The 14,377-nt window shown below is 41.5% G+C and overlaps 1 protein-coding gene across 23 annotated transcripts in view; it reads right to left on the reverse strand.

Moving 5' to 3' along the window:
• The window catches only part of BNC2 (basonuclin zinc finger protein 2), a 455,230-nt gene that overhangs the window by 146,627 nt on the left and 294,226 nt on the right, over window positions 1-14,377 (reverse strand). For 19 of the 23 annotated variants that reach the window (XM_070052561.2, XM_070052555.2, XM_089317450.1 and 16 more), the window contains one exon: window positions 9,953-10,055. In XM_070052561.2, the coding sequence (XP_069908662.1) occupies window positions 9,953-10,055 (103 nt within the window). Of the gene's footprint in view, window positions 1-9,952; window positions 10,056-13,106; window positions 13,383-14,377 lie in introns of those variants that run through there. The other 4 variants (XM_089317452.1, XM_089317457.1, XM_070052579.2 and 1 more) reach the window with 2 other exon arrangements.

Consider the following 14,377-nt stretch of genomic DNA (forward strand, 5'->3'; position numbering starts at 1 on the left):
AAAGTGCTTCACATGCAGAAAGATAGGTGTGAAATAGGTAAAGGTAGCCTTAACTCTGTTTAAAATTCACCAACTTCTGGTTTTTGGGTTTTCAACAGGGAAATATTCCTACAACTAATTAGAACCAGTCTGCTCCTCTCCAAATATGAAATCCAGCTCCTTATTTCTGTTCAAATAAGGACTCACGTGACATTTCAGGGGAAATGGAAGGAATTAACCCTACACTGAATTTGCTGGGGAAATGTCAATGAGGGGACAGTGGATCCCACAGCCAGGAGGACTGGAGACAGAGGAACTGTGCTGCTGGGCACTGTGGAAACCCTTCCCTGGAAGGAGAAAGAAGTTCCTATCATCACTTTCCACATCTGCACCTTGACCGAGGCTCTAGATATTATCATTAATATTGAAGTTTACTGTTATTTTATTGACTTAGTAATTTTAGCAACTAAAATTGTTGTGTTAAAACAATGGGCTAAGGGCCGGTGCTATGGTGCAGTGGGTTAATGCCCTGGCCTGAAACGTCGGCATCCTATATGGGCGCCGGTTCTAGTCCCGGCTGTCCTCTTCTGATCCAGCTCTCTGTTATGGCCTTGGATAGCAGTAGAATATGGCCTAAGTCCTTGGGCCCCTGCACCCATGTGGGAGACCCGGAAGAAGCTCGGATTGAGGCATCTCCGGCTGTTGCGGCCATCTGGGGAGCGAACCAGTGGATGAAGACCTCTCTCTGTATCTACCTCTCACTGTAACTCTTTCAAATAAATAAAAACAAATCTTTTTTAAAAAAGAAAAACACTGGGCTAACTTCGCTCCTCCATTTAATCCTCCCTCAAAACCACTCCATGATATTTGGATACATTCCTATTATTATCTGAATTTACAGATAAGAGAACTGGAGCTTAGAGGAGGCATTAACCTGGCCACACCCAAACTTTTAAGCACTAAGCTTTGCTAAAACACGTCTGTGGTGTCCTCAAGGTTGAAGTTTTGCTTTTGTGTTAAGTGTAGTAATAACAACTAACTTATTAAGTGTTTACTATGGGCAAGACATCTGGATTATCTCATGTAATCTTAGAACTCTATGAGCTAGGAGCTATTACTACTCACCTTTCCCAGATGAGAAAACAGCGAGATTACATAACTTGGCCAAGGTTTTCTTGATAGCAGGTGGGAGAATTAGCACCTGAACCTCAATAGTCTCACTCAGGAGCTGTACCCTCAGCTGTTTTCTACAGTGCTTCCCATGTGTTTACGTGAAACTTTTTCATACCCTAGAGATAGAACCCTGGGGGTGGGGGTGGGGGTGGGGGTGTCAATCTCAAGATCCTCTCCAGAAACTCCTAACAGGTGGCCCAGCAGTGACTGCACTGCAGAGGCAAGGTCTTGCTGGACTCCCTTGTGTTCCATCTGAGTCAAATGGAGTTAGAAACAAAGTCGGGAGAGCTAACAGACAGAGAGCCCAGGACTTGCAAGAGGAGGGACTGTTTGTGCTGTGTTGAAAGGAAATCGAGGGAGTTCAAAGCATCCTCCCAAAGGTGGGCAGGCCGAGAAACAAATCAAAATAAGCAGTTCATGGCCACAATGAGAAAATAGTTAATGTCATTAATCAAGCACCAAACCCTCCCATGTGTGAGGATGTCCTCCCCTTACAGCCCATGAGCTGTGGTTTGGGAGTACAGAAGAGGGCACCGTGCCCTCAGGTCAAGCAAAACGGGCTCCTGTGCCAGGCAGGAAATGGCCTTGTTTTTGTGTCTAAAATGAAAGTGGAGAAATGTTCAAGGACTTTGCACATGGAGAGACCAGGAGTCAGCTGTCTCAAGAGAGCTGGGAGGCAGCTATAGGCTGATTTCTCTAACCAGAAGGGAATTTCACCCCTAGGGACAGCCAGGTTTCAGTATTACAGTCTGGATCCAATCTACCAAATCTACTAAAAGAACAAATTCTTGTAAGCAGAGACTGCACTAATTCTCCCTTCTTCCAGACCTGAGGACTGTGGGGTTTCTATCGGTGTGTTTCTTCCCAAAGCTCTAGAAGCATCCTCCCAAGGGATCAAGTTTTCTTTTGGCCACTGGTAAGCCTGCACTGAGGGGTTCTATTTCCCTGAGCAGAGAGGCCAGACAACTACTACGCTACACTGTTCACCAAACCCTGAACATTCTCCAGACAACATTCCTCCCAAAGCAAAAATCGTTCTTGCTGGGACAATCTCCACGTTGGAAAGATAGAGGCTAGCGTTTGGTACAGATTAATACCTGGGAACATTATCTTCCTCTGTCAAGGGCAACTGAGGATTTTTTTTTCACCCTCCTCTCTGTCTTGAGAAATTTGCAAGTGGTTACATACACACTGTTGGGAGTCAGAATAAAGCACAACATACCTTTATCCCTTACGATAGAGAATCGTCTAGTTGAGGCGGAAAGGGAGAAGATCAGGGAGAAAGGAGGATGAGGATGGAAAGGTTACCACTATTGCTACTATTAGTTTTTTTACTTTAAAGATCTATTTATTTATTTGAAAGACAGAGTTACAGAGAAGCAGAAGTAGAGAGAGAGAGAGAGAGAAGTCTTCCATCCATTGGTTCACTCCCCAAGTGGCTGCAATGGACAGATCTGCACTGATCTGAAGCCAGGAGCCAGGCGCTTCCTCTGGGTCTCCCACAAGGGTGCAGGGGCCCAAGGACTAGGGCCATCTTCCACTGTTTTCACAGGCCACAGCAGAGAGTTGGATCTGAAGTGGAGCAGCTGGGACTAGAACCGGTGCCCATATAGGATGCCAGCACTGCAGGCAGCGGCTTTATCTGCTATTCCACAGCGCCGGCCACTACTATCGGCTTTTAAACTCCAGTCTTGGAGAATATTACAGATACCAGTTGGGGACTTTCCAAGAACTTTAGACAACTCATCAGGCGAACACAGATGGGACAAAGATGTGAATTTTCAGAGGGTAATACAAAAAGGGAATGCTTTTGCCATGCTTGAGTCCTTACAAAGTATGGTGTCTCCAACAAATCTGAGGAATTGGCAACCAGAATACTGAAAGCTCATAATTCTGAATATGGGACTGATAATAATCTAAAGCTCTTTGATAACAGGCCGCTCAGGACCAAAGGCCCTGCTTTAGGGCTTAATTATGCATATTAAGTTTAACTATGATTTTATTTGAGTGTATACTTGCTATATTTACCAAATAAAAATGCAAGAAGCTCAGATAAATTAACATGAAATACATTTATAATTAAAAATCACTGAAATATTGAAATTCATCATTATTAGGTTATTCTATATTTTTGAGGGAGGGTCTCCATAAATACACCAGGTCTGCTAAGACCCATCAAGCAAAAGCTGAGGATTCAAATTAAATGATGCTGAGAAAAAAAGGGGAAAATTACCTTCAATGAATTATAAGAAAGAAAGGTTTGAAATTAATGGATTATATGAATATTAAGTCTTACAGTACATTAAACCATAAAGCTGGTTGGTATATGACACTAAATTAACTTTATGCCCCTCACAATTTCCAGTGGCAAAGAACAGAAGGAGACCAGGTACAATACTTTCTGTATGATGTATGTTTCATAAATATCTATTGATCGATCGTCCAGATGATGCTGGCCAAGCCTGCTCATTTTATATGAAAATATCTGAAGAATTTGGATAAAATATGGGCAGGAAAGAAGCTGGCTTGATGAGAAAATAATTAAACTAATAATGTAGGACTATCTTTTTCTTGGATGAACTGCAAGTAGCAAAAGGAAATCACATTTATAGAACATAATAAAGACAAGGTCTTGAGAATTCCAGTGCAACAAGCAATCCTGCAGCCAGATCTCAGCCAAGAGAAGTAACGACCAGTGTCACAGGCAGAGAGCGTAAGAGGGAATGAAAACCCAGGCACTAACAGGGCTTGCTGGAATGGCACCTCCTTTTCATTTCAAGTCAAAGTACTCTATTAGGAAAATAACTGTCACCAAGAAAGCTGCTGAGGGTTCAGGAAGTTATATATTTTCTATTTATTAATTCTCATATTCTTGCCAAACACTTACCTAACATACCTAGAAAGAGTAGAATTGTGCATGTGTTGTTTTTTGTTTTTTTTTTTTTGCTTTAGATTTAAAAAAACAGGTATTTTTAGCATATGGACCTCATCAGAATAAATATATATATACACTTATTCAGTATATTTAGTAAATATACTAAATACACACACACACACATATACTGACTTAGTAAAGGAAAAAAATTCTTGGGGTAAAATTTAAAGACACCTGCCTACCATATCAGAGTACCTGGGTTTGCGTCCTGGTCACACTCCTAGTCCCAGCTCCCTGCTAATGTGCACTCTGGAAGGCAGCAGGTGATGGCTTAAGAAGTTGGGTCACTGCTACATATACTGGAGACCCAAATTGAGTTCCTGGCTTCTGGGTTTAGCTTGGCCTTGTCTAGCCCCATCCATTACAGGCATTTGAAGAATGAACCAGTAGATAGCAAATCAATCAATGAATCTCTCTGCTTTTAATTTTTGATTTTAAACAAATTATCTTTCTAAAATCTGTCCAATTGTTTCATCCAAACACAAATCAAACACACTATCATGGGAGAAGAAAGCAATTATCCAGTTGTCTTAGGTTCCAATATTTCATAAAACAATTTAGAATTTTGCTTAGTTCTTTTTTAGAAAAGATGTACTTGGGGCTGGCATCACTGTGCAGTGAGTTAACCCACTGCCACCTGTGGCACTGGCATCCCATATGAGCACCTCGTGGCATACCAGCTGCTCCACTTATGACCCAGCTCCCTGCTATGTTTCTGGGAAAGCAGTGGAAGATGGCCAGAGTGCTTAGGCCCCTGCCATCTATATGGGAGACCACTAGGATGAAGTTCCAGGTGCTGGCTTCAGACTGGCCCCAGCCATTGTAGCCATTTGGAGAATGAACCAGTGGATGGAAACTCTCTCACTCTGCCTTTCAAATAAATAAAAAATGAATCTTTAAAAATATATATTTTTCTTAAAAAGATGTATTTATTTATTTAAAAGGCAAAGTGACAGCGGGAGAGGCGGGGAGAGAAATAGGTATCATCCATCTGTTGGTTTACTCCCCAAATTCCCATAATGGCTGGGACTAGGTCAGGCTGAATCCAAGAGCCATGAACTACACTGGGGTCTTCCACATGGGTGGTAGGAACCTGAGTACTTAGATCATCATGTGCTGCCTCCAAGACATGTTATCAGGAAGCTGAACTGGAAGCACAGTATAACCGGGACTGGAACCAGGCACTCCACAGTGGATGACAGTGTAGCGAGAGTGCCACAACCCCCACCATTTACTTTCATTCTAAAGGTTTAGAAATAAAGTCCTTATCTAAACTACAGACATGAATTTTCAAACAATGAACAACACAAATGGTTTGGCAGGGCAGTTCTCAACCTTCACATCATGTCTCCTGTTTTTCCACAAAGGCAACCATGGCTCCTATTGGCAGGGATTCTTCAAGAGGGCAGGGCGGTGGGGAGTCTTCCTGCCCAAGCCCCACCACTGGGATACACTACTAATGGCAGCTAACCTTTAACACTATGTAAAACCTTTGGCTGAAGCCCCAGTTCTATGAATGGTTGAATAACTACCGTATTCTGGAGGAAAAGGGTCAAAGCATACAAACTGAACTTCTCTGTGAACAAAAACACTTATATCACCAGAAAAGCATTCATTACTGCTCATTACTTGACATTTTATTTTAGAATTTTCAAACCAAAAAGAATTGAATTTGTGGAAATGTGTCCCCCAGTCCCCCAAGACTCACTCAGATCATTGTAGGTAAATGAGGAGACAACTGTCAAAAGGAGGAAAAAATATAGTAGTTAGTAAATTAAGTGGCTGGATGCTGGAGTCCTGTATCCAAGGACTTTGAACAGAAACAGGACAAAATCAGAAATTCTGAGTTACTCCTGGGCTGTCAACTAAGTTATGATAGTCTAGGTATGGATATCTATCCTATACTCCCCCCACACCAAAAGTTTGTTTTAAATAAATTAAATAAACTCTGTTTTCCATTATCAAAATGAAAGAGCTGAGATTCACTAAAAGAGGGAAAGGGTCAGAAATCCTTTATTAATTCAGTGCAAAATACTGACTGCTATTCAAGGACCTGTTTTGAGTTTTTTCTTCCCATAACTTGAACTAAAAGGTTCAAGGAAGAAATCTGTGAGTAGTAACACAGCCCATTAATTAATTAATGCAAGTGTTAGGGTACAATGAATTAACTAATAATTTTCAAAAACATCTTTGTCAAGATTTCCATAAAGCAGCTAATATCAATGACTGGCAGGCTTCAACAGCAATCCATAAGGCAACAAGTGTGTGTCTGTACACATATACACAGATATTCGTAGGATGTAAATGTGTGCGCACGCGCAAGAGTGGTATATTTTGACATATGAAACCCAAGATCTTAGAAATAAATTGAAGATGTTGCTACAAAAGGAATTATAAGAAGGCATTTAACTGAAAGAGATTAACAAATTTCTAAACATTCTTCTTTTAAGAAGAGAATACTGGATTTGGCATTCAGCAGAGATTAAAATTTGTTTTAAGAGCCCAGCAACAGGTAGAATGTACTCAGTGCTACCATGAAACAACTTTAGGAAAGGTATAGTAGTGCTGTTTCACTCATTTTCTGAGCAAAACCCCACATTAGAAAACTCCAGTCACTTCCTCCTGGCCCCACACGTAGGACACTGTACCGTGAAGGCAGCCAGAAACTGTTGTGTCTCACCTCTGAGAAGAAATAATTGGAGACATGATTTCAGGGCTTCTGTGTAGGGGGAGGGAATGAAGCAATTAGTTGAAACGCTAGGGGCAAAAGGAGTGGGTGCTGTCCTCCCACTGCCAACTCCAGGGCTAGCCAGCCAACCCCTCACTGTCATATTTGCCCTAATGAATGGAGGAAGAGTAGGCTTTGCATACCTGCCTAAATGCCTTCTGCATTATACAGACATGTCCCTGTTGCATGGGAGAAACGAGGTCAAGGTAAAACTGTGAAGGAAGAATTAGAATTCATTTTGCTCAGATCTGAGAAACCCCAAAATTAATATCCCAGAAGCAGAATTTCTACTGACACAATAGGAAAACCACAGTGTGGTGTAACAGAAATATCATATGCAAGTTGGGTGAAATATAACATTCCTCAGAAAGTCTTCAAAACAATCATTGGCCAGGAATAATTTATGTTGTTCAGGAAGGAAGAAATATTGCATTTTCCCCCATTATACAACTAATGTAATATACACATGGAAGTTGGATAGATAAAACAAACTCAGGTGACACAGTCAACTTTTATACTCATAAGGATACTACAGATCAATGATGGTAATACGAGACAGATTTGGAAAAAATAAAAGAGAGAACAGATGAACAATTCTTTGTTTAATGACTAGTATAGCCCACCTCCACTTTACTGCTTATCTACTGTCAAGTTTATTTTTGAAATATATTATTAATTAAAGCCTTCACTTATTTTACCTTTAATTTTTACAGTACGACTTCAAAGTAGGGGTGAGTGTGTGGTGCAGCCATAAAGATGCAGCTTGGGATGCCTGTATCCCATATCAGAGTGCTTAGTTCAAGTCCCACCTCTGCTTCTTCTTCCAGCTACCTGAAAATGCACACTTGGAGGGCAGCAGATGAGGGCACAAGTACTTGGGTCCCTGCCACTCACATTGGAGACCTCGATTAAGTTTCCAGGATCCCATCTCTTTTTTAAAAAATATTTATTTATTTGAAAGTCAGAGTTACACACACAGAGAGGGAAAGACAAAGTCTTCTATCTGCTGGTTCATTCCCCCAAGTGGCTGCTGAGCCAGGCCAAAGGCGGAGCCAGGAGCTTCTCTGAGTCTCCCACGTGGGTGGCAGGGGCCAAGCACTTGGTCCATCTTCCACTGCTTTCCCAGGCCATTTGCAGGGAGCTGGATGGGAAGTGGAGCAGCTGGGACTTAAACTGGCACCGATATAAGATGACAACATCACAAGTGGCAGCTTTACCCACTATGCCACAACGCAGGCCCCCAGGATCCTAGTTTTGACCTGGTCTAGCCCCAGCAGTTGGGGGTATTTGGGGAGTGAACCAGTAGGTAGAAGCTCTTTTTATGTCTGTCTCTGTCTCTCAAACAGAAATGAAAACAATTAAAATTATTTTTAAAAGACTCCAAAGTAGGGATTATTATTCCTATTTTACAGACAGGAAAACTGAGGCTCATGTTGAGTAACATGCCACTGAAAGTGGCAGAGCCAGGATCTGACAGAAGAGTCAACACCCAGACTGTCTCCAGTGCCTACATGATTCCTAATGGTTTGGGTTCAGAAGTTCCAGACCTATCACCTAGCAGAATCGATACTGCATCGGAGCAGGAAGCACGTTTGGGGAATTCCATGAGAAAAATCGTGTCCCCTAAAATTATTCTGTTGAAGGCATAAGCCCCCGTATATCTCAGAATGTGACTGTGTTTGAAGATAGGGCCTTTAAGGAGAGTGATTAAGTTATACGGGGATCCCAAGCAAGGGTCCAAACTGACGTCCCTTTGAAGGAGGAAATTCAGACGGCACCAAGGGCCTGGTCTACAGAGAAGAGACCACAAGAGGGTGGCCATCTGCAGACGCAATGAAAGCAACCCTGCCTGACACCTTGATCCTGGAATCCCAACCTCTAGAAGTGTGAGAAGAGAACTGGGAGCTGTCCAACATCCCCCCCTGCACACCCCGATTTTGTTTGGCCCTATCAAACTAGGACAGAGAGAAAGGAAATCACGAAATGCGGTGATGCACAGACTACAAAAGTGGCAGCGTGTCTGTTCTTCAAGGCCAGCCAGAAAGTGGCTGCAGATTTTGACCTTGTTGATGAAGCAGGAACGAGCTCCATGCCTGGGGGCACTGAAGCACTATGGGAAGGTGGCTATGTCACCCCAGCACACTCAGGGCTACTGCCCCCACCTCCCACACATGCCGTAACAAGGAAGGCACATGATAAATTCAGAGCATTTCATGGCACAGCCTGGTGGTGGTACCTCAGATCTTGCTAGAATAACATGACATTTATAAAAATACAACCCACTGGATGTTTGGCACTGCTTGGGAATGAAGAATATGTCCACGTTAAGAGCCAATACCCCAGGCTGTCAAAAGTTTCAAGCCAGGATTTCTTTCATAAACATTACCTATCTTTTTAAAGTCACAGTCTAGGAGGTGAAGAAAACCTCTGCTGATTTCCAAGTCTCCTTTCACCTAAACACAATAAACATAAACCATACGCAAGAACCAGTTACATTCTCAGTCGAGGCCTGTAGACACGGGGCTAGAAGCCTCCCCGCTTCCATCCTTTCTCTGGGCAGCACCCACCCCAACGCACACCCACAGGGAGCTCGCGCTCCACCCACAGGGGCCGCCTCTGATCCCAGCACACACTGAAAGGGGATATTTACGGATTATTTTTTTCAGATATCAGCCAAACAATGTTCTTGTTCACTCTCTCAGCCACCCTAGACCATACCCAGTTTAACATCTGGAAGGATAAACTCAGCCCTGATGCGTCTGACAAGGGGGAGCAGTCATCGAGGAGATCTCCAGCAGTGGGCACTGGCCAGCTTCCCTCGGAGCTGCAGGCCCTCAAAGGCCAACTGTGGTATGTTTGAGTTTCCATCAGGCCTGGTGCTTGCTGGCTGCCGCTCCGCTCAGTAAGAACCCCACGGCCCAACCGTCCTATAAACATCTCGCCCTTCTGCAGGGAGCTGCGTGCCCAGCCTTACTTCTTGGAGCAGAGTATGCTGCTTGAGAGCCGCAGGCTGAATGTTAACTAACACTTGGAGCACAGCTGACCTCGCTCTTCTCCAGGCCAGTGACTGCTCTAAAAAACACACACATTCACACGAACCTAACAAGCAGGGGAAGAAAAGCCCAGATTTTCCTCACCATGTGCCACCCAGCCATGTTTACACTGATCGCAAGTCCTCAGGTTAATCTTCCCCGGCTGAAAACATTCGCATGTGCAGTTTACCAGTGTGCAACGGATGGCCTGCAAAAAAAGGAGGAAAAAAAAAAGATCAGCATCTGCTCAAAGGTACTACTTTTTTTGTTTTTTTGTTTTTTTTTTTTCACCATTTTAATAAATAATGCCCACTCCCATTTCTAAAGGCTTCATGTTGGCAGGGGCCTGGAGGATTTTGAAAATAAATTTTGATTTAAAAATTTCTTCCCCCCTTCCCCCAAAAAAGATGAGAAAACAAACCTTAGTCACTCATAAACTGTTTTATGTCATTCACAGTAACCTTACATTGGAAATGCAGACCAACTAGTATAAGAATTAAGGATTATATATTCTACAAGATGCTGGATTTTTTTTATCATAGTAAAAAAAGAAAAGAAAAAAGTTATTAACACACACTTCTATTTAAGTTTATTCAGTTGGTAATAATGCAAAAATACATCCTAATAAAATTATGTTCATGAGTCAAACATGGTAAATGAAAATTATTAGGATATTACTATTCTTCTGCTGAGTTTAACTTAAATGCTTTGCTAATCTTTCAGCTATATTTTGAAAGACACTCCTCGTAGCTCAATGAGATTTAGCATATTATATTATTCTTTTTCACTTTCTAATTACTTGGAGTTTGTTTTCTTGATCTACTAATTCTAATTTCATTCCTGTTTTGAAAAATCCCAAACAAAATTTCTATTTTAATAGTGTTATAAGAAACACAAATTGCTTTTATATCAGATGTAGAACAGGAAAGCCATTTCTGTGAACATTTTGTATATGGGACAATACAATTCTACCTTAAAAAAACTGGCAAAATGCTCAAAAATCTTTCGTTTCCTTATGAGTACTTTTAAAAAACATTGCACCAGTTTGTATGACAGTGAATCCATAGAAAATTAGCACAAATGGAGTGTAACTTTTTATGAATAAAAACCTAAATTTAATAATTGTACTAAAGCTGACCTATGCTCCCAGACTACAGACTATCTCCTTCATTTAGTTTTAATTTGCATGGAAATCCCGAAGATAGAAGGGATTTAGACTGATCACTCAGATATTAACAATCTACTGTAACTACCTGAAATGCCACGAAAAGATCTCTACAGATTTAGCTGCAATCAGTGATTACTGAATGGGGTAAGGGTAGGTGCAGAGGTGCATGACCATACGTCTGAGCAGAAAGCTACACTCACTCAGCTCCAGGGCTCACATTCCTGGGACTATTTGGATTTCTATATAAACTAGAACTGCCTGTAACAGGCAGTATTTTAGGTATTGTTAGCACGGCTAGGCTAATTCCCATTTACTATGAGACTCAGACTGAACCAGCTTTTGCTGTATCCTATACTTCCTATATCAGTTCGCTTTCAAGTATTTTTCATATTAATTAACATTAAATCAATGGGTCTGTATTCTGTTTCGGACGGTGGAGTCCGCACTGCAGAATCAATTCATACTCTACTTCCAACCCTAATTTCCTCTGCTGTTCTCCTCCAGGGAAATACTCAATGGTATAATCTGCCTGATCTCTTAGGGACTCTCTTCCAGTGTCACCTGTCAATTGTACATTAGCTAAGTTGTAAAACTCTGCTGAATGTCTTAGTGCTTAAAGGAAGGCGAAGATTACAGGGGGAAACATTGCTTTCAAATGTGCTTATTTCAATTTCAATAGTTTATTGACTGAACAAGATATCAGAATGTACCAGGTTAGAAACAGCTTCTTTACATAACATGTTCACTAGTTAAAAGAATAAGCTCAATTTGATTATGAGTGCAACAGTTTAGTATTCAAAGTTTCCACTAAAAACAAGACACTCTGAAAATTATCCAATTATAAATTTAGATAGAGGAACAATATTAACATTAAAACGTGTATAAAATTTGAAGAGCAATAATAAGTGTTTTCTAAAAAAGTCTTCACCACAATCAGGAATGAACAATAAAAAAGAGATGATCTTTCAAGGACTATTTAACTCCAGCAAAAAAGACATAAATGCTAGAAATCATTAATTTGATAATATCATGTTACAAAAATACACTAATTTTATACCATGTTGAAAACACATTGTAAGCTCTAATTTCTTTAAAAACAGAATAAATCAATAGGTGCAAGATTTATTTTTATATGTATTTTCACTGCATAATTCATTCGGCTTACTGACTCTCAATTAGTTTATGATACAAATATTTTCTCTTCCTAAACAACTTCATACATCTGGAACATTTGGGAATTCAACTCTTCAGACCATCATCCCTTTTTTATGAATTCTACTCTTTTTGTAACTAAACATATAAACACTGGAACACCTCAACTCCTCTTGTATATAAACACTTAAGCACTGGAATATCCATTTTGTATTCCTATGAATTCCAGAAGGTGCATTTGTCCCAAACTCAGATTTTATATAGACTACAATTGCTCCTTAAGGGAATTATTTCTATTTAAACAATATGGTCTAAATAAATATTTTGAGTAAGAGAGAGTATTGTGGCTTCAAAGGAAGTTTTATTCTAAATAACATTTTTGAAACAGCATAAAACTTTGACATACTATTTATTCACAACAAAATAGAACCAATGTGATCACTTGCCAACTCACCCACAGTTAAAAAACATAAATTATCATAAAACTATCAAAGCCAGTTATGCCTCAAAAATGTTCATGCATTACAAGGAGACAGCTGGGAGGAGCAGAAATGGGTAAGCTTTCATTCTTGGGAGCACGTTTGCTTCTTCCTTCTTTTCAGCTCCAGCCTGAGTGTCTGCCATTCTCTGCTGGGCACTCGGAGGAGATCAGGCTGTAGGTTTTATATAACCTAAACTACAAGCTCTGCAAATGCAGACTGAGGAAAAGGGCAGTCAGTCCAGTCAGACTTCTCCCACCTCTATACGCAGGGATCGGTGCTCAGGTCTTGCTCATGCAGACCCATGGGTCCCCTCTAGGACCTTCCCTCATTAATGGTGCCCGGGACTCTTCTCAATTCTTAGATGATCACCATTCCCCTACCCCCCCCCCCCAAGATCAACAGTAATACATTTTCCTAAGCCCGAGACTTATTACAAGGAATCATTTCTTCTGCTTACCTTTACCACGGATTTCCTGAAAGAGAAATCCATGCACCCAGCAGCCAACGCTTCCAACTTCCTCACCACCACCACCACCTACATTGTAGCTCTGCAGCAGTCTGGCTCGGCCCCACACTTCCCTGCGTCTGCACCGAGAGGCAATGTTCTCATCACATCTGGTCCCTTTTCCTAGTCTCCTCGTCCTCCTAGACGTTTTCGCAGCTTGCAGCACTGACTCTCCTTCAGCCCCAGGCAGGAGAGACTGACTATCCTAGCTTTTCTGGCAGCAACTTCTCACTCTCTCTCCACTGTAAATAAATACAGGTGTTTCCCATGGCCTGGCTCTTCATTCTTTAATTTGGCAATTTCTTCCTTTCCTCCAGCTTCAAATACCATCACTATGCAAAAACCCATCACTGCGGAGCCCGGCACTGTTAAGTAGCAGGAAATGGATGGCAGTGTCCCCGTCCTCAAGAACGTGATGGTTTGGTGTTTGTGTGCAGTGGGTTCAAAGACGACCCTACGAGCAAGAAGGAAGCCTTTGTACAATCTGAGAAGCACCATAGTTCCCTCTTCATTCCTATATCCTTTCCTCTGCCAACTCAAGGATATTTTTAGGTATATAATAGGAAACTATTACCTGTTATTATTAATAGCTACATTTTTCGGAGAATTGCTGCTCTTTAGACATTGTGCTAGGGAGTTTACAAGCACTGGCACTCTCAGTCCTCTGCGAATACCACGACGATGTCAATATTATTTAGTTTCACAAAGAAGGGACCGGAGGTAGAGATAATCAAGTACCTCGCCTCAACTCAATCAACTATAACGTCACAGGTCTAGGAATTAGGGCAAGGTCTGTGCAAGTTCTTCCCACAGACTAGGAATCTTGAGCTACGACCACACGCGGCAAGGCAGGCACCAGGCAGTTCTTCACTGATATTTTGCCTTCCTCTAAAAATGATCTATCCCTGCCTCTCCTGAATTCTAAACTCTCACAGTTCCTATTCAAACTGCCTCCTAATTAATTGGCACATTGCTCTTTTTGCCCTATCTCCAGGAACTTTTTTTTTTAAAGTCCCACACACATTTTATCTGTTTGTATGACACTGTCGTTACTGAGTTTATTTTTGCTCTCTTGTCAGCTTATTCCTGCTTCAGTACAAACAGATGTCAATTGTCACTGGTCACCCAACAGAACCCCCTATTACTTGTTTTTTTCATTGGCTGTTTCTCCCAGGGAATGTTCTCACCTGCCCACCCTTCTGCCCCTTTAGATTTCAAGTCAG

Source organism: Oryctolagus cuniculus, chromosome 1 (assembly GCF_051225735.1).
Source record: "Oryctolagus cuniculus isolate XC-2025 breed Fujian yellow rabbit chromosome 1, ASM5122573v1, whole genome shotgun sequence".
Classification (NCBI taxonomy): domain Eukaryota; kingdom Metazoa; phylum Chordata; class Mammalia; order Lagomorpha; family Leporidae; genus Oryctolagus; species Oryctolagus cuniculus.